Source organism: Hyperolius riggenbachi, chromosome 2 (genome assembly GCF_040937935.1).
Source record: "Hyperolius riggenbachi isolate aHypRig1 chromosome 2, aHypRig1.pri, whole genome shotgun sequence".
Classification (NCBI taxonomy): domain Eukaryota; kingdom Metazoa; phylum Chordata; class Amphibia; order Anura; family Hyperoliidae; genus Hyperolius; species Hyperolius riggenbachi.
In genome coordinates, this window is record NC_090647.1 from 475,868,106 (window position 1) to 475,889,728 (window position 21,623).

At 46.5% G+C, this 21,623-nt stretch overlaps 1 protein-coding gene across 1 annotated transcript in view; it reads left to right on the forward strand.

Moving 5' to 3' along the window:
• Nucleotides 1–7,537: 7,537 nt before the first annotated feature.
• Nucleotides 7,538–21,623, forward strand: part of COL26A1 (collagen type XXVI alpha 1 chain) — a 540,454-nt gene continuing 526,368 nt past the window's right edge. The window contains exon 1 of the mRNA XM_068265988.1: nt 7,538–7,695. Within this exon, the coding sequence (XP_068122089.1) occupies nt 7,538–7,695 (158 nt within the window). The remainder of the gene's footprint in view (nt 7,696–21,623) is intronic.

The window sequence follows — 21,623 nt, forward strand, 5'->3', positions numbered from 1 at the left end:
TAACGCAGGACAATATTGCAGGCAGGAACGCGATGAAAGATATGCGTGGCTTACAATCAACGGTACATCAGTACCGAAACTAGCTGGCAGCAGGAGAATGGAGGATCGTGGAGGACCAGCATGGGACAGGAAGGTTGCAAGAGGCTGGCAGAAGTCCCAGGTAAGTCAAACACTTTTTTTTTTACTATTTCAGTTCCGCTTTAAGTTAAGGAATGATTTCCTAAGTTAACAACTTAATCCTTAAATTAATGATTGAATCCTAAACTGAATGACAGGATATTAATTCACAGAAAGGAATGCAAGTGATAACTGTAAAGTGCATGAGGAATTATCCCCTGGCCTGAGCAGTCTTTAAGTGGAGTGCTACTAGAGACAGCAATGTAAAGAGCAAGATTCTTAGATGTCTGCTTCATTGTTTAAGTATGTTATACAGAAGGGGACTGTGTATAGAGGCAAATACACAGAAGGCACAAAGGGAGGGAGGAAGAGAGAGACATCAAGCTTATGTATACACACAGCTACACACAGACATACACACACATACAAACACATACACACACACACACACACACACACACACACACACACACACACACACACACACACACGCTCGCACACACTCGCACAGCCTCTCTCTCCTTTCCTGGCTGTGATACACAAGCTGCAGGTTTGCTGTTATCATGCTGGCAGAGGAGACAGCGGGAGGGGCAAAGCTACATCCTGCCTACGTGTGCTCCTCCCCTCACTATCTACTGCATGTAAGAATACCTGCAGAGGTAATAACAGAGGTGACAGTCGTTTAAACTGGTCGTTTGAACGACTTGAAGTGCATGCAACAAGTCGTTCAGACGTACTGTACACACTGACCAACAAAGTGGCTCATATCCTAATTTACATGTCATTTAACCAACTTGATAATGGACAATCGACTGGATAGAACAATGGACTAGATCAAATGACTGATCAAACGACTGTAGGTTTGAAGGTCTATTAGTTGACAAACGACTAGTAGTCGTTTTTACACACATACAGTCTTGACAGTTGTTTGAACGACAGTTGGTCCAATTGATCCGCCAAGCGGAATTGGGCAAACCAGCTGTTGTCAGTCACTCGACTGCGCTCACACACATCCAACTTGTCGTTCAAACGACAAGTTGGGTGGAAAATCAGGACGTGTGTACTATTAAGACTTATCACTACATGGTAATAAGGCAAGCTTCTTTAGTGAATTAACACTTAAAATACTGATTGATATGTGGTGATAAGTTTTTACTTGCCTTATCACCAACATGATCTTAGTGAATTGTGGCCATTGTCTTTAAAAGTGAGCCCGCCTAAAGCAGTGATAGCCCCATGTCCTGGACCTCTGACTGCCCCATTATAGTGATCATTGGGGTCAAAGGCCTTTCAGTGACTAACAATCACTGATATTTATGTGTTTCCATAGCTCTCCTTCAGCCACTGCATTAGCTGTAATGGGAATGATTACTTCTATATGTGCTGTGCACAGTGGCAAGAGACCATTCCCTTTCCTCTGCTTATACCTCTTTCACACAGTGGCTGTTCCTAGAAAGCTGGTTTTGAAGGGTGCAGTGTGAAATTTGCTCTGGGGCCCATGCAGGGGCGTACCTAGAAATCCCTGGGCTCCCCTGCAAAAAAAAAATCCGGGGCCGCCCCCCTTAGGGCCCGCTCAGGGACTTTTGGGGGCAGGAGGGGCCGCAGCATAAGAGGAGAGTGTGGCAGATCGATGGGGAGGGGGGACATTCCCCCCCCCTCCCTCACCTCGGGCTCTCCTCTCAGCGCTTTCCCTCCTGCAATCAATCATTGGTGGCAGCGGGCAGCAGCAGCGGCAGGCTGAATACATTACCTCTCTCTTGCCAGAGGTCTTCCGCTCTCTAAGAGCAACTTCCTGTGTACACAGGAAGTTGCATGAAGCTCTTAGAGAATGAAAGACCTCCAGCGAGAAGGAGGTAATGTATTCAGCCTGCCGCTGCCACTGCTGCTGTCCACTGCCACCAATGATTGCAGGAGGGGAGCGCTGAGAGGAGAGCCTGAGGTGAGGGAGGGGGGGGGGGATGTCCCATCCTCCACCACTGCCTGGGCCCTCCTGCCTGCACTCGAGCGGCTCTGTCTTACTGCGCAGGCGCGGCCATGCTTGCACACGTGCTGTACTGCCACACTTGTGCTTGAAGAGGAGCTCACTCATGGACAGTGGACCCAAGGACAGCATGGGAAACCTCCACAGAATCCAGAGTCTTCCCTCTTCTTAGGTAAGTATTTAACCTTTGACCCAAGGTCAAACATCATAATTTCGCAAACGGGTTAGCAAATTTTACCCCCCCCCCCCCAAAGACCAGGCCATTTTTGTAAAATGGGCCACTGCAGCTTTAAGGCCAAGCTGCAGGGCCGCACAACACAGCACACAAGTGATCCCCCCCCCCCCATTTCTCCCCACCAACAGAGCTCTCTGCTGGTGGGGTCTGATCACTCCCCCAATGTGTTTTTTTTTAAATAAATATTTATTTGTTTTATTTTTGAATAAAAATGTGTCTTTTTTTTATATTTTATGTACTCCCCCTTCCCTCCCCCCACCAGCCATTCCCCGTGATCAGCTGTCATAGCCTATGACAGCCGATCACTGCCGAGACTCAGGAGGGGACAGCTGTGTCACACGGCTGTCCCCAGTACAGCCCTGCTGTGGATCGCAGCGCTGTGCACAGTATTTAGGCGGCAGTTTCGCCGTCTAACAGTCTCCGAGCGGCGATCGCCTCTGGGAGACTGAAGGCGCTCCGCCTACCAAGCAGGAGATGCGCGCAATCTCCTGCAAACTGAAGCCCCAGGACTTTACGCCGATCTGCGTTAGGTGGTCTTGGGGCTGCCACCGTGGCCAAGCCCATCGGCGTGAAGCTGTTGCAAAGTGGTTAAACCACCAGCAAGCAACAATAATTTTGACAGTTTTTCACCTACTTTTGGGTACTTTTTCAATTGCAGACTGCAAAAGTTATTTTGAACAGAAGATTAAAAATTATTTGCTAGGAGAAAACTTAAAGAAAACCTGAACTGAAAATTAAAAGTCAAAATAAGCATACACAAGTCATACTTACCTCCTGTGTAGTCTACTCCTCAATCTCTTTTTCCTCTCCTGCGTCCTGTTTGTCCACTGTGATCAATGGAATTCTCTGTCCTCCATTTTGAAAATGGCCATTACACCATAACAGCTTTATGGTCAGCACACAGTTAAACTGTAACATCGCCCACTTGAGCCATAGGGAAACATGGACACATCAGTTCTTCTCTCAGCTGTAACTGACAGCAACTGATCTATAACTGAGAGCAACTGATATATTTCAGGTCTGACAAAATGTTGTCAGAACTGAAAGGGATCATTGTCAGAAGAAAATGGTGAGCTTCTGAGAGGAATGGATGGCAAGGTAACTATGTAATGTTCATTTGAAGTTACCTCGAGTGTTTATTTTAAATAATTTTACTCAGTACAGGTTCTCTTTAAGAGAAAAAGTCAGTTGGATAGGGCCCACTGTATGGTCTGAATATTTCTCCACAGGATCATCTCTTCATCATCTTTTTACAAAGCTTTCAATTCATTTGTGCTAGTAGCATGTGCCAGTAGCATAACTGGGTTAGAGGGATGGAGGTGGGCTTCATTGTGCTAATGCTGCTGAACAAACAGTTATTAGCATTCTATAGTCACAGAACAAGCTGTGCAGGGAGAGAGAAGGTTAACCCGATAGATGCAAGTTATATTACAGAGGAGGAATATCTTGCTTGGCAAATATAAGCAAATAGCTGTTTATGTCTGGACTCTTAGGTCTGGGACCCACTAGGACATTTTTGCCAGTGTTTTTTGATTACCGACTATCGCAGGCGATTTAAAAAAATGCTTTGCCATTGTATTTAAATGGGGCTGAACCCACTAGTGCGTTTGCGATTAAGGTTAATTGCACTTGCAAGACATGCAGCATTTTGAGCTCAATGTAAAAACGCGTTGTAAAATCGCTTTGTAAAACTATTCTGCAGCAATTTGGAGGCTTAGTGATTTGATTTTTAAATGAAGTTAATGATACTGGATATCACTAAGTCTGAAGGTAACTTTAGCATCTAAGGCTAAGTTTTGCCTTAGATGCTTGTTTGTGGAACCAAAACGGCGCATGGGAGAGGAGTGGAGGCGTTGTAATGGTCGCATACACTGTTGCTAACTGGAGAGGAGTGAAAGGTGTGTGCTTCTGACCAGTTTCACCTGACATATACACTGTTGCTAAGCGACCAAAGGACACAGAGCAGTGGAACTTTCGAGAAGCCCCACCTGGCCTGTCGGAAGCTACAGTGCAGGCGCGGAGGGGCAGAGCTAGTACGGTGTAGCCTGGAGGGAACTGGTCTGAGCCAGCCAGAGCGCACCAGAGAGCGAGAGAGGGCGGAACTTAGGAGGAGACAAGAGCAGCGGTGAGGAGTGGGAAAGGAGGCCACGAGGAGAACGGTCGTAGCAGTCACCCCGGAGACTAAGAAGGAACCCAGCGACCAGTGACTACAGTGGAGCAAGTAAGGCAGAGGCAACCCGGCCAGACAGTGACCAGAGACCAGAAGCAGCATGCACAAAGTCCATCCGAGCTAGTCTGGACAGAAAGGACCCCGGCAGCCAGATTAGGCCTGAGAGCCAACTTCAAGTTACAGTGTGTGTTCAGTTAGTAGCCAGTGTTCAGCGCAGGCTTGCTGAGATAGAAATATAGCAACCCAGAACCTGAAGAGGCCAAGTCTGTTCAAAGTGCTGTTACTAGAGACTGTTTGTGTGCAAAAGCTTTAAAGATACAGAGACCGTGGGCTTGATTCACAAAGCCGTGCTAACTGTTAGCATGCTTGTGATAAGCCCCTTATCATGCCTAAACTCCGTTTATGCGTGATAAGTTCTGATCACGCGCAAAGTCCTGCGCGCGCACAGCGCAGCACGGTGCGCGCAAAGTGCCCATTCAGCTCTATGTGCGCGCGCAAAGTTGATTCACAAAACGGTGCTAACCTACTTAGCACCCTGCTTATCATGCCCAAATGTGCTAAGTAGGTTAGCACGGCTTTGTGAATCAAGCCCCTTGTGTTGATGATACAGTTATTGATGCAAGATAGAGCTGCTCAGCTAAAGTGAAGAAGTCTTCTGCCACCTATATAAAGTGTATTGAGTGTGAAGGCCTTGCTGTCACTAAGAGACATTAACAGCCTCCATAAGTACCCCACAGAGCTGATACAGCCCCCCACTTGCATTAAGTCCTGTTATAGAGACATTGTTCCTGTCAAGTCTGTTTCAAGTCAAGAGTTAAAGTTCATGTGTTCTTCTGTGCTATGTTCTGAAGTGTTACTAAGAGTTTGATACTAGAAGTGAACCAAAGTGTGATTTATGCACATTACCTAATTACACGGTCCTAAAGAAACCGGAAATTACTAAGGCCGTGAGAGTAAAGAGAACCTGTCAGTACTAAAGAAGATAAGTGAAAGAGGAGGAGTTGCATTGCATCTTGTGATACTAAAAGTGTGCTACAGTAAGGTAGTATAGGAAAACAGAGGCGCCAACAGGATAAAAGCAACACATAAAATGTTTAAAATGCTTGGGAGGCAGCGGTGGACTTACCTCCTACAAGCAGACACTAGATACTGTCTATTGAAACAAAATATCATTTATTGACATACTCCAAAAAAGGGGGGCTGCAACGCGTTTCGCATGTTTGAACCCGCTTCCTCAGGCAATGAACATAGGAGCATACAACAGTATTGGGTCCGGGTAACACCTGGCGCCTCCGTACAGTAAGGAGTGAACTGACCTTTGAGCAAGATACAGAGTCCGCCTACTTGGAGTACAAGTTTTGCAACAACCTTAAATTAGAGCTTATTCAGCCTAAAAGTCAGAAAGTGCACTAAAAGAGAGTTATATTGTGGGAGAGTAATTTGGGTGGCATAGCTGGGTGCATTGGTCACTTTATATTTTATTTTGTTTACTTTTATTTTCCTAATCCTTTTTGATTATTTGATTTATATTTTATTTTGTTTGTTATTTTGGGAGGCCCTATCCAGACAGGTGTGTAAAGTGGGTTGTGGTAGATTATCCAGGGTAAAGAGTCTAAGAGATCTTTGAGCTAGGTGAACATCCTTTTTGGGATCAACCAACGAACTGTGTAACTATACAGTACCTTCTTGAGAACTGTCACGAGTTCCCCCAAGGTTTTGCTGAGCAATAGAGCTTGGACTTGGTTGCAAGGGTCTGAGAACTGTTTAGGAACTGAAATTGCTCAGTAGACCATCTCCTTTCCCAGCCCACGCCCCAACAGTGGTGATGTAAACATGCTGTAAAGTGATTGATTGTTGTACAGGAATACCTTTGTAGCTCAAATTTCATATATAATTTGTACGTAACTTAACCTTTTTATTCCGCAGCGTTTACCGTTGCACCGGCTGTGAAGACTAGGAGATTGTGTATTTTGACCTGTGATGTGCAAGGGAAGTGTATTGTGTTGTTGAAGTGTAACGGATTGATTGAATCCACAGTGACCACCGTTAGGTCATAAATCTTTGATAATTCCATCTGAGTCAGTGTCTGGTGGATTCCTCTCAGCCGGAGCCCAGTGCTAACGGATAAATAACGGTTACTCATGGACCATTTTGCCTCAATGGAAGGTATAGGGAAATCGCAAAACGCTTGTAAAAGCGCTTCGCATGGTGATTTCCCAGCACTTTTAACAATAAATACATTGTATTTATTCTTTTCCGGTTGTTATCTGGACAGTTGTAGGTCCATTTTAATTCCTGCAAAGTCCAGGTGTCTCAGACATAGAGGTAGCCAAACGTATTTTTCCTTTAAATAGAAATTGGTTTCATCCCCCCACGTGTCTCTGCGTTGATTTGAAGTGTTCAGTTTTAACCCACAGGAACTAATGTACAAAAGTTTGAGCTCTCTGTTGCCCACAAAACTTTTACCTCTTATTTAAAAAGAAAAAAAAAGTAACACAAGGAATCTCTGGCTGCTAGGGTCAAACCATTCCACTTTCTTCTAACTTTCTTAGCTCCAACCACTTTTAGGAATGCAGCTCACTGCTTCAGAATTTGTAATGCATAGAAATCCTATTACGTGCCATAAACAAGCATCTTAATTACTTTCAGTAGTGTCATTCCACATATTGACTTCATTTGTTAAACTATACACATATGATCCGGCAGACCAATCCAAAGCTATCTGTGCTATTTTAGGCATTATTTGCGGTGATCGCTGGCTTTTTTTTGTTCTTGATAGAGAACTTTCAGCAAGCATCCCACTAGATGGTGCTAGCAATATGCATTGTGATAGTGTTACAGCCCCCCTTTTCAATGACTGGAGCAAACTCACCAAATTTAAAGAGCTTTAGTTCAGAGAATGCCTTGAGCAGCCAGTTCCTGTGTGCTCAGTCCAGCTCTGCAGAACTTGGGGCTCTCCTTACCTCAAAGCTCTGTACTGGGCTGCAGGATTAGTTCATCATCAGCTCTTTGCCTTGGAATGCTTTCCTCATTCATGAAAATGAGCTTCCCTCTGGTTTTCCTCTGGTCCTCCAGCTTGTTTGGATTTACCTGTGGCACTGGGTTCCTGTACCAATTCCCAGCATCTGCTCTGCAGCACAACTACCCTGATCAGAATGCAGCCTCTGCCAGCAGCGCGTACACAAACCGCAGGTAAGTGCAAGCAGAAGCTGTGCCCACTGCATAGCTATTTCAAAATATTTTGAAGGAAATTGTAAATTACTTGTTCAAGGCATAACTGTGTCATTGCCATTCATATGAATTGAAATCATTGATATAAAACAATCAGATCAACATTATGAACAAATAAGGGCAGGTTAACAAATGCTACACGCTTTCCTATTGCCGAAAAGCGTTTAGCAGAAAAGCATTTGGCATTGGTTCCTGGTGTTTCGTTATCATGTCGTGTTTTGAACCTCTAGGGGGACACGGAATCGCAAATGCAGCCAACGCTAAACGCTGCATGAAGAATCCTCATAAAACTCGATTGATTACGGTGCAAACACGAATGCAGGCAATTGACTGTAAATGCATTGAGCTGAACGCGGCCATTTATCTTGATGCGGGACGTGGCGGATCCCATTGGTAGATGCCGTGTACAGCCGCTGGCAGTCGCCCGTCTGAACCAGTCATACTGCCACGACACTAGTTACTAGCTCTTGTCACTAGTGGCTGTGTTTCCTGTCACTGGGTACTCCTTTACAATGTATTGAAGTTTAGTTGCAGCTTTTAGTTGCTGCGAATAGTCGCTAGCGACTCATTCACCTGTGTGACATGGCCCTTTATCTGTTGGCCATTTCTGCCACAACGTCTGAGACCACAAGTTCAGGCTCTAGTTTATATATTTTCATTTTTTGTCGGATGTAAATGAAGTGTGCAAGAGGTAGGAACAACAGTACAAATTCAACCTGGGATTTGATTAAACAGGATGGAAATGTTCTGTCAATTACCTGCTGTTCTATAGATTTATTGCTCAGATGTGACTGTGCCATGGGCTGCAACAAATGGCAGAGATGTTCTCAATATGCACTGGAATGTAGGTTTAAAAAATGATGCTAAAGTCCAGACCATTTAAAGCCCCTCTGTATGTAGAGGTCAACGAAGGTTACTTACGATTTCATTTATCAAGTTTGTGCATGTTCCAGTAATAAGCTTGTAACAGTAAGATTACATCTGTGAAAGTCTGTTTCTTTCATAAATCATGACCCCCTGTTATGCATAATTACTGATTACAGGTATTGTGCAAGGTAAGGCATGTAAAGAGATTCATGAGTTATGCAATTACTTGATGCAGATACAGTTCATGAAAGTTTTGGAGCCTGATGACTACTCTGATCCCAAGTGTTTTAAGTTCCCTCAATGGTTGCCATTCTTACACCAATTCTAGCAATGGGATGATGAACACGATGATGTACATGCTGAGGTGAACCCATCTGAACTCCGCTGTCCTGACTCCATTGATAAGTGGAAAAGCAGTACTGAACATCTGGATTACTCACGTCTGTGAAGTTCTAGCACGAGTCAGTAGAGGGAAGTGTTGTTCCGAACTGGATGGGATGCTCTCGTTTTGGTTACCGTCCTATAATTTTGGAGAGCTAAATTGGATTTTACACCTTTAGGAAATACTTTATGACTTCTATGAGTATGCAGTACAAGTTTTGGAATAATATATTCAGAAAACGTCATCGTCCATGGGGCCTGTTCATCAAGGTGGCGATTTGCAGAAATACGGACCATTGCCTGTAGGTCTACAGATCTTATACCACCTGACTATTCCCTTTTCAGATGTATTCCTTTTTTCAGTTGTTAATATAAAGGAAAAGGATTAGTGGAATTTGATAAAATGTATTTTTCTCATACATTCTTTGAGGTATGCGGGCGTAGGGTTGAGCCACGGGTATGACTGAATGACGGGTATGAGGTGTGGCAGTGGTATTTCTTTAAAGCACCACCATAAAAAAACACATATAGCGTTATGTATACTTAACTATGGACAACTTTGGAGAGATGTCCATTTTTCACTTAGTTCTCTTGCTAATTGTGTATCCATCCTCCCAGAGTCTTCAGATACTCCCACTGAGGTCTATACTAGGAAGTGCACTTATGTTATTAGAAGGAGGGCAACATAAAGGGAAGAGGAGCAATATATTATAGATAAAAACATTCCCCAGCATGCAACTGTTTGGCAATGGCAATTAAAGGGCCGGTGCTCCTAAGGTATGTGATAACTCCAAACCATAACACCAGAAAAAGTTTTGAAAGTTTTGAATGCAGGATTAGCATATTTATCACTTAATATACTCAGACCAGTTGCTGATTAAGTTTAATTTTTATAGTGACAATCACGCTTTATGGTGTCACTCCTATCTCAAAAAGCAGGGAGACATGCACAAACTTTATTTAAAAAAGTGAAAAGATCCGCTTAGGTGATTTGCAGGTTTCCACAGTTACTAGTATCACCAGAATTACAGCAGCACTCAGTTATACATAAATATTATGCAATCAATGATGTGCAGCTTAGAGATGGCCCGAACCTCCGATTTTACCACGAAAGTTCGGTTCGGAACTTTCGCGAACCGCAATAGACTTCAATGGGGAGGCGAACTTTGAAAACTAGAACATTTTATGCTGGCCAGAAAAGTGATTGAAAAGATGTTTCAAGGAGTCTAACACCTGGAGGGGGGCATGGCAGAGTGGGATACACGCCAAAAGTCCCGGGGAAAAATCTGGATTTGACGCAAAGTAGCGTTTTAAGGGCACAAATCACATTGAATGCTAAATTGCAGGACTAAAGTGCTTTAAAACATCTTGCATGTGTATACATCAATCAGGGAGTGTAATTAGAGTACTGCTTCACACTGACACACCAAAATTACAGTGTAACGCACCGCAAACAGTTGTTTGCGTAGTGACGGCCATGCTGGACTGGTGCGATCCATGGCCAGAGTGCAGGCCGTGGCGGTTTTCAAACCCATATGGTCGCCGGGCTGTGGTAGCTCAACAGTGACAACAGTGACTGTCCAGCTGATCAAATTTGGTCTCTCCACAATGAAGCAACTACCTTATTATCTTTGGTGTACCACCCCCGAGACACTCATATAGCCAGCGGTCATTGCTTCATTACGGCAAGGTAATGATCACGAAGGGGAATGGGCACATGTACATGCCTTTTGTTTTGTTGTTGCAGCCGCAGTGCAGCCAGAAAAATTAGGCAGGCATGTACACGTACCAGAAAAATTATTATAGCGGCCGCTGGAGTCCTGGACCCTGTTGGTGGTGGCGGAGAAGGCAGTCAAGCGGTCTGCGGGCAGAGGTGCTGTGTGGGGAGAGACTTAGTCTTGGGGCAGGCAGCCAATCACACGGCGTGCAGGCAGAGATGCTGTGTGTGGGGACTGACTTAGTCTTCGGGCGGGCAGTAACCCTCCCGGATCCATGCCTCAATCATTTTGATAAAGGTGAGGTACTGAACACTTTTGTGACTTAGGCGACTTCTCTTCTCAGTGAAAAAGAAGAAGAACCGAGAGCCCAATATGGTGTAGTATGTTAAGGCAATTGGATAATGGAACGAGTATAAATTAGATACTCACAAACCAGGGTTACCTCCAGGCAACCACTGTATAAGCAGGTGAGGAGATTAGCCTGTCCTCACTCAGGATTAAGAAGTCGCTCTCTGTAGACTGGAAAACAAGAAGGGGTATCCCCCTCCACCAAGGGTGGAAATAAGACGTGTTTATATTTGAGAACAGAGGCGCCAAAAGAATAAAAACAGTATTTAAAAGTTTTAAAAAATTGCATGGGAGGCAGTGGTGGACCTACCTTTGGATTATACCAATAAATATTCCCTTTGTTTGAATGCACAGTTGTTGTGTCTGCTTGCGGGGGGTAGGTCCACCACTGCCTCCCACGCAATTTTTTAAAACTTTTAAATACTGTTTTTATTCTTTTGGCGCCTCTGTTCTCAAATATAAACACGTCTCTTCTCAGTGACAATGTCTCCAGCTGCGCTGAAGGTTCTTTCTGACAGGAAGCTTGAGGCAGGGCAAGACAGAAGTTGGATGGCAAATTGGGACAGCTCTGGCCACAGGTCAAGCCTGCGCACCCTGTAGTCCAAGGGTTCATCGCTGCTCACAGTGTCTACATCTACACTTAAGGCCAGGCAGTCGGCTACCTGCAGGTCCAGGCGTTGATGGAGGGTGGATCCGGAAGCGCTAAGTCGAGGCATTGGACTAAAGAATGTCCGCATGTCCGACATCACCATGAGATCGCTGGAGCGTCCTGTCCTTGCCTGCGTGGACATGGGAGGAAAATTACTGGCAGTGGTACCTTTAATGTATTGTGCTGTGACATCACCCTTAAACGCATTGTAAAGCATAGTTGCCAGCTTGTTCTGCATGTGCTGCATCCTTTCTGTCTTCTGGTTAGTTGGTAACATGTCTGCCACTTTGTGCCTATACCGAGGGTCTAGTAGCGTGGCCACCTAGTACACCTCATTCCCCTTGAGTTTTTTATACGGGGGTCCCTCAACAGGCTGGACAGCATGAAAGACGACATCTGCACAAAGTTGGATGCAGACATACTATCCATCTCCTCTTGCTCTTCCTCAGTGACGTCAGGTAAGTCCTTCTCCTCCCCCCAGTCACGAACAATACCATGGGAACGTCGAGCAGCACAAGCCCCCTGCGACGCCTGCTGCGGTTGTTCTTCTGCCACCGCCGCCTCCTCCTCCTCCAAAGAAACACCTTCCTTATCATCCAAGTCTGACTCCTCTTCCCCACATGACTCTTCCTCCTCCTCCCCCCTCTGTGCTGCCGCAGGTGTTGAGGAAACATCTGATTCTGATGTAAATTGCTCCCACAACTGTTCCTGCCGTAACTGTTCCTCTTCACGCTTCTCCACAGCTTGGTCCACCACTCTATGCACAACACGCTCCAGGAAGTAAGCGTACGGGATCAAGTCGCTGATGGTGCCTTCACTGCAACTCACCAGGTTGGTCACCTCCTCAAACGGCCGCATGAGCCTGCATGCATTTTGCATCAGTGTCCAGTTCGGGGGCAAGTACATCCCCATCTCCCCAGATTGTGTCCTTCTACTGAAATTGTAGAGGTACTGAGTGATGGCTTTCTCCTGTTCTAGCAGGCGAGAGAACATGACCAGGGTCGAATTCCAGAGAGTCGGGCTATCACATATCAAGTGTCTCACTGGCAAGTTGTTTCGCCTCTGAATGTCCGCAAAGCGTGCCATGGCTGTGTACAGGGCCGGCCCTAGACTTTTTGCCGCCTGAGGCAATTTTAGAAAAAAATTGACGCCCCCCCCCCCCCCGGGGGGCCGCCAAGCCAGAGGGGTAGCGGGCAGGACGGGGGTATTGGGCCTAGCGGTGGGTCCCCCGATCTGCGCTCCCCTCCAGCTGTAAATCGGAAGCAGCCGATGCACAATAGTAAGAGGCACGGGTGGGGAAGACTCACCTTTTCCACGTTCCAGCGTGTGCTCCACTGACGTCACTTCCTGCATCGCCGCCCACTGTATTGTAAGTGGACGGCAATGCAGGAAGTGACGTCAGTGGAGCGCACGCTGGAACGTGGATAAGGTGAGTCCTCCCCGCCCGTGCCTCTTACTATTGGGCATCGGCTGCTTCCTATTTACAGCTGGAGGGGAGCGCAGATCGGGGGACCCAGGCGATGGAGGGGGGGCCAATACCCCCGACCTGCCCGCTACCCCTCCGGCTCGGTGGCCGACCCCCCCCCCCCCCCCCGCACCCACGGATGGGCGTGTGCCGCCCCTAGAAGTTTGCCGCCTGAGGCAAAAGTTTCACCCCGCCTCATGAGCGGGCCGGCCCTGGCTGTGTAAGACCGCCTGAAATGCCCACACAACTTCCTGGCCTGCTTCAGGATGTCCTCTAAGCCTGGGTACTTTGACACAAATCTTTGAATGACTAGATTCAGCACATGTGCCATGCAGGGTAGATTTGTCAGCTTTCCCAAATTCAAAGCGGAAAGGAGATTGCTGCCGTTGTCACACACCACGTTGCCGATCTCCAGCTGGTGCGTGGTCAGCCACTGATCCACCTGTTTGTTAAGAGCAGCCATGAGAGCTGGTCCAGTGTGACTCTCCGCTTTGAGGCAAGACATGTCTAAGATGGCGTGACACCGTCGTACCTGGCATGCAGCATAGGCCCTGGGAAGCTGGGTCTGTGTAGCTGGAGAGGAGATCGCAGCACCAGTAGAGTTCAACTGCCACTCAGCCAAGGAGGAGGAGAAGGACGACAGCGAAGAGGATGTAGCAGGAGGAGAGGAGGTGACAGGAGGCCTGCCTGCAAGCAGTGGAGGTGTCACAAGTTGGTCCGCTGCACAGGCCATTAATTTTACGGAAGGCCTCAGAGCCCACTAGCGTGTATAGTAACAGCTGGCGAGCTAACAGTTCCGCCACGCCAGCTGTCAGACGCCAGGCAAGGGGTGACTGGCAGAAATTTGCTTCTTCCGCTCAAAGATTTCCTTCACGGACATCTGGCTGCTGTGGGCAGGGGAGCATGAACCGCTCAAGGGCAGTGGCAGAGTGGAGGAGGGTGGCTGTGAAGGTGCAAGGGAGTAAGCGGCTGAAGATGCTGCACCAGAAGGAGGAAGAGGAGAAGGAGGGTGGCTTTTCTGTTGTGTGCTGCTTTTGCTCAGGTGCTCTTCCGATTGCAGTTTGTGCCTTTTTCCATGTGCCTTCGTAAGGCACTTGTCCCTACGTGAGTGTTGGCCTTTCCACGGCTCAATTTTTGGAGGCAGAGACAACATATGGCATTGCTCCGATCTGAGGCAGACACATTAAAAAATGTCCAAACCGCTGAGCCCCCCTGGGGTGATGGCACTATGGTGGCATCAGCTGCTGACGTTGAAGGGCATGTTAGCTGGCTGTACATAGGTGGCGATACATGCCGCCGGACACTGCCACAAGCTGTTTCTGACGACGAGCTCCCCCTGCCTCTTTCAGCAACTCGTCTCCTCCTACTCCTCTCTGACTCCCCCTCTGAACTGTCCCCCTGTTCATCTCCTCTATTGGGAACATACGTGGGATCCGTATCATTGTCATCATCATAATCATCCTGCCCAGCTTCGCTTGCCTCAGACACCTCCAAAACTGCACCAACAGCAAGTACTTCATCATCTTCACACGTTACGTCCATAGTGTCGCCGCCTAACTCAGACATATGAGGTGGTGTAGCTTGCTTAGCGCCTTCATCTGGTTGTAACAATAATGGCTGTGAATCAGTTAATTCCTCACCAATTAACTCCTGCCTAGTGTCAAATGCAACGGATGTGGTGCTTGTAGTAGCGCTGGTGGCTGCGGAAGATGAGGTGTTCTGTGTTAAATAGTCAACCATCTCCTGACAATCTTGGGAGTTGATAGGACGGGCCTTCTTCTGAGCACTGTACTTTGGTCCAGGGGCCACACAAAATCACATCAACACGACCTCGCACAGACCTGCTGGGTGGCCTTCCTCTGGGTCTGCCTCTACCTCTGCCTGTTTTGTCCGTTGTGTCCATATCGGAGGGATGAAGTAATAGGTATGCACTGACTTGACTAATACAATGTGCAGTCAAACAGGTGCAGTTAACAGGTTTGCACGGAGTGGTATATCACACTGCGTGCACTCACGTAGGTAGGTGGGTGCACTGAACACAACAGGTAGGTATATGCAGTGATGAGGTGGGTGCACTGAACCCAAAAGGTAGGTATATGCAGTGATGGGTATTACAATGTGCACCTGTCACACACAGACAGGTAACGGACAGGAACAGTGGCACTGCGTGTGCTCACATAGGTAGGTGGGTGCACTGTGAACAACAGGTAAGTAAGTAGGTATATGCAGTACTGGGTATTAAAATGTGCACCTGTCACATACAGACAGGTAGCGGACAGGCACAGTGACACTGCGTGCGCTCAACTCACGTAGGTAGGTGGGTGCACTGTGAACAACAGGTAGGTAGGTATATGCAGTAATGGGTATTATAATGTGCACCTGTCACACACAGACAGGTAGCGGACAGGCACAGTGACACTGCGTGTGCTCAACTCACGTAGGTAGGTGGGTGCACTGTGAACAACAGGTAGGTAGGTATATGCAGTAATGGGTATTACAATGTGCACCTGTCACACACACAGGTAGTCACTGAATGTGCTGGGCCTGGCAGTGGCACACACACTGTATGAATTATCAAGGTTGTCTATGCAACACAAGTGTCAGTGGGACACACAGAAAAAAATAGATCACAAGAACAAGATTAGCTCTCAAAAGAGCTGTTGTGGGGTGCTATTTTGGCAATAAGAATCAGCAAGGAGCAAGCTATGAAGCCTACAAGAGCCTAACTAATCTTTCCCTATGATAGAGTCTGCAGCAGCTGTCCCTTCTCTATTTACTGCAGGCACACGAGTGAGTATAATGGCCGGCGGTGCCTGCCTTTTATAAGGGGGGGGTGGGGCTCCAGGAGGTAGTGTAGCCTGATTGGCTACAATGTGCCTGCTGACGTGACGTGATGTAGAGGGTCAAAGTTGACCCTGATAGTGCACTATGGGGGCGAAGCGAACTTCCGGAAAAGTTTGCGGGTTCTCCGCGATCGCGAACCACCGGAAGTTCGCCGGCGAACCGTTCGCGCCATCTCTAGTGCAGTTCTCATATATAGTACAATCTTAGCCAAGTCCTATGGAACTGTTAACGACCACTCCTAGGGCGGATCGCTCTAGTCAGATACGTGCATATCTTCACAATATTAAAGCAATTTTTCCAGTAGCACTCAATAACAGTCCAGCAAACTTCAATAAATAGCTGCAAGGGCCCCCCCTCCCTCCCCCCCTTCATAGAGCAGCTCCCCGGAAGGTGCGGCCAAGATCGTCCTGTTATCACTTCTAGGCTATAAGGCCACCCCACTGCTCACAGTCTTCTGTAAATATGAAGAGAGGTTTCCACAGCATAAAAGTGCTTTTTATTGTAAATAAATGGTGACATACACGTTAAAAATGGTCCGCAGACTGGTAATACAAAAATTGGTGGCGTACACCTTTAAAAACGAATGCACAAAGACCCTTGAGGTTGTTACAGGGGTCGCATTATGTGGCAAAGCTTGAGGGGATGTGTAAAGATTACACCTCGGATTCCGCCGCTCACCGCCCACTAAAAATCACAGATACCACCCCACACTAGTGTCCACAGTAACTACTGTTGCAGTAAAATATCGCCAATAAAGTGGAAATCATCATATTTATAAAGTAGCAATCAGCCACTCTATAGATTGCCAAATATCATCCGTCAACTTGAAAGTGGAAGATGCCATCAATGGATAGATAGTTTGAAAAGTGTTAAATCTCAGCCAAAACTGAAGCCTATGAAGGTCGCCCATTTTTGGCAAATGATCCATCCATCCCTTCCGGTCTGAGGCTGCACTCAACCAAACAGAGCTGCAGATCACCACTTTAGTATAATGAAGGCAGGCATTGAAAGAGCCCGATCACCACCATAAAGAAGCAGCTCATCCCTTTATAAATTTGGTGAACTTAAAGGGATGATTTACTTAAAAAATAAAATCTGTTAAACTTGTCACCACAAGTGCAGACAGAAGTTTGCCAGTGTCTGATCTAACTCCTCTTCAAGTGGAACTAAACTCAGAACTTGACTTAAAGCAGTAGGATCAGCCATACTATGCCAGGGGAAAAAAACACATATATAAGTAGATAAATACTTGATCTACTTACATAACACATGTATTATACTGTCCACGTTTTGATTTCAGTGAATGATATAAAGTAAATGACGAGAATTCTGTTCCTGGTGGGGGCCATGTCTTTTGCCCACAGTTAAGTATAACTCGTGATGTCATTTCTGCCCTTTACTTTTTTTTTTGTCTCCTCCAATCGCTGAGTCACCTCAGCCTTGCTTGTAAACACAAGTGAGTAGGGGATTAGGTTTCAGATAAGCAGCTGGCAGGGAAATAAAGGAAAGGAGGAATACATTATAGATAAAAAGAACCCCCAGCATGCAATTCTTTGGCACTGACTACTAAAGGGCCAGTGCTCCTTAAAGAGAATCTGTATTGTTAAAATCGCACAAAAGTAAACATACCAGTGCGTTAGGGTACATCTCCTATTACCCTCTGTCACAATTTCGCCACTCCCCACCGCATTAAAAGTGGTTAAAAACAGTTTTAAAAAGTTTGTTTATAAACAAACAAAATGGCCACCAAAACAGGAAGTAGGTTGATGTACAGTATGTCCACACATACAAAATACATCCATACACAAGCAGGCTGTATACACCCTTCCTTTTGAATCTCAAGAGATCCTTTGTGTGTTTCTTTCCCCCTTCTGCTCTCATGCACTGCAGTTTCAGGCTGCTCTTTTCTTCCTGCAAACAGCTTTGCCCTTGTCTGAATTTCCTCAGTATGTGAAAGCCCAGCCAGCTCAGAGGACACTTTATCCAGCTTGTAAAAGATACGAGAGCAGAGAGAAGCTGCACTAATCTAACTATCACACAGGCAGTGTGCATAGAGGGGCCTGAAAGGGGGAGTTCATAGCAGAACCACAACACTGAAGAACTTGGCAGCCTTCCAGACACAGGCTGACAAGTCTGACAAGGGAAAGATACATTGATTTATTACAGAGTCTGTAATAGCAGAAAGTGCTGCAGTAAGCCAGAACACATTAGAATAGCTTTTGGAACTTGTAGGATGATAAAAAACAGGATGCAATTTTTGTTACGGAGTCTCTTTAAGTATGTGATAACTCCAAATCATAACAGCAGAAAAAGTTTTACAAGTTTTGAATGCAGGATTAGCATCTTTATCACTTAATACACTCAGACCAGTTGCTGTTGAAATTTGATTTTTATGGTGACGATGCCGCTTTAAAAGAAATTAGCCACAGCATGATAACTTATGTAAAAACATCTTCATTGCAATTTATGGAAATCCTGAAATAACACTGTGAGAGATCGCGGAAAAGCCGCCGCATGTGCTACTGAGGAGGCGGCTGATTCTGTGTCCAGTGCGGCGGTTTGCACGCGGAAGCGTGTGTCTGGTAGCAGGGCAGAACGCGGAAAAGCCACCGCATGCAACAACAGTAAGGCGGCTGGTTCCGCGTCCAGCGCGGCGGTTTGCACGCAGCAGCGTGTGTCTGGTGTGGCTGAGTCTGTTAGTGCACATAGGCTTAGGAATACACGCGCACGCGCTGAGAGGCAGAATTCTTATACTAAGCAGGAAGAGTCAGCTGACCACGCCGATCAGCTGACTCCAGAGCAGGATACTATTGGTTGAGCAATTAGGGGTGGTGCTGGAGAGCACTACTCCATATATAGTTTCTGCTGGTCACTTGCAAGTTGTCTGCTGTTGCAATCACTACGTGGAAGCACACAGACCTAGTCAGATCCTTCAGTGTGTTTGAACCAGGTGGACCTATGAATTCACACTTAGCCAGATTATTTGAATTGTATTCTGTTTATGCTTAAGCTAGTTCCAGGGTGTAGAGACCAAGGCCCTCACACCCAGCTTAGGGAACTGTGTTATCATCTGTGTTATACCTTCAGACTAGTTCCAGGGTGTAGAGACCAATGACCTCACACCCAGCTTAGGGAACTGTACTACCATCTGTGTTATATTTCAGACTAGTTCCAGGGTGCTGAGACCACGGACCTCGCACCCAGTCTAGGGAACTGTATTATCATCTGTGTATACTTCAGACTAGTTCCGGGGTGCTGAGACCACGGACCTCGCACCCAGTCTAGGGAACTGTATTATCATCTGTGTATACTTCAGACTAGTTCCAGGGTGCTGAGACCACGGACCTCGCACCCAGAATAGGCATTGTTTGTTATATGTTATGACTTATAGCTTTTCCGACTACTCCTCTGTCTTCTGATTCGGTACCTCGCATATCTGATATTCCGTTGCCAGACCCTGCTTGCCTTGGATACCGAATCAGCCTTCTGTCTTTGTACTTTATCTGTCAGTGTGTTGCCGACCAGGCGAGGCCGACCTCGAGAGCTATCTCTCCTGTTAAGAGATAGTCTCCAGACCAGATAGTGACATCCACCGTTAGGTGTCACTCACTCTCTGGCCTTCCCTATCCTTAGCCTGACTCCTCCCCTTGAGGAGCCTCAGGCTGCTGGAAGGTTCCTGTGCTCTCTGAGCAGTGTCTCTTTACTGTCAATGGTCACCTGCTCAGCAGGTGCGTTACTCAAAGTATTACTGTTACACCAAACACTCACTTACCTATAGGTGTCCAGAGGTTAGCAATATATCTGTATTATCGGTGGTTCTGCAGATCATCAATAATCAGGTATATATCTGCATTCTTGGTGATACTGCAGATCACCAATAATCAGATTCTCTCTGCGTGCTGACACCAATCGTTACAGAACGCAGACCTAACCCAAATGGACGCACTTCACAGCCGTCTTAATGCACTCACCACCTTGATGGAAACTTTCATCCGAGTGCTAGACAGTCACCAGACTCAAATCAACGCTTTGTCTGGGACGGTGCAAGTTTATCAGACGGCTGTGGACGCAGTGCGATCTCCTCCTAGCACAGACATACGCATGTCTGTACCTGAAAGGTTTTCTGGCCACAGATCTGACTTTCAGAACTTTAAAGACCGAATGTTATCATACTTTGAGTTGAGACCTAATTCTTCAGGAACTGTAGCACAAAGAATTACATTTATCAAGACACTATTGTCAGGGGATTCCCAGACGTGGGCATATAATCTCCAGCCAGGTGATAGTGCTTTGGCCTCGGTTGAGGCATTTTTTAAAGCTATGGCTATAATTTATGATGACCCGGACCCTGCCTCTACCGCTGAGCGGAAGCTCAAGACATTACGGGAGGGCAAGGGTCCGGTGGAAAATTATGCAGCTGAGTTCAGGAAGTGGGCAGTTTCAGCTAGATGGGACTCATTCGCACTTCTGGACTGTTTTTTATCAGGGTTGTCAGACGCGGTCTCTGATCTAATGTTGGGTCACCCCGAGCCGAAGTCTATTGATGATGCCGTTTCATTAGCCATCAGAATTGATCGTCGCCTATGTTATCAGAGACAGACTCGGGGTAGGAACGATGTGAGATATGTTTCCCACACTGCGCCTCAACCTGATTAATTTCCATCTGATACATCACCACCCGACTCACCTCCACCAGAACCAATGCAGATTGGGCGGTCGAAGTGGTCCCAAGTGGAGCAGGAGCGCAGAGAGACAAAACAGCTCTGTCTATACTGTGCAGAGGAGGGTCATAAAGTTCAGAGTTGTCCCAAACGGTTGTTTCCTCTAGATGATAAACGTCTCCTTCTTCCTTGTACTATATCGTGGAAGGATATGACAGAGACCACTGAGGCCTTCATTGATTCTGGCTCAGCAGCTAATTTTTTGGACTATAAATCTCCCCACTAAAACAACAGATTCAGGTCACTGCAGTGGATGATTCCCCTCTGCAGAGTAATCACCCTCTCTCCCAGACCCCAGATTTGGGGGTCACAATAGGGGTTTTGCATAAAGAAAGTTTATCATTTTTTGTGTTACGAATGGCAACTTCCACGATCATTCTTGGCATGCCATGGTTACAAATTCACTCGCCTCAGATCAATTGGGCCACGGGTCAGCTAACCAGCTGGTCTGCCCACTGCTATCATCATTGTCTTGTGAAAGTAACCTTTGGTAAAACCAAGATTCCCATGGAAGGATTGCCAGATCACTATTCAGAATTTGCAGACGTGTTCTGTCCCAAGTCAGCAGACAAACTTCCTCCACACCGTCCCTTTGATTGCCCCATTGATCTCAGGTCTGGTTGTATGCCCCCTAGAGGTCATCTCTATAACTTATCTGGGCCAGAGAAGTTGGCCATGCAGGAATACATCCGAGAAAACTTATCTAAAGGTTTTATTCGCCCTTCTCGATCTCCTGCCGGGGCAGGGTTCTTTTTTGTGAAAAAGAAGGATGGTGGCCTACACCCTTGCATTGACTATCGGGGCTTAAATAAAATCACAGTAAAAAATCGCTATCCTTTGCCGTTAATAGACGATTTGTTTACTCAGGTCACCAATGCTAAGATTTTTTCGAAATT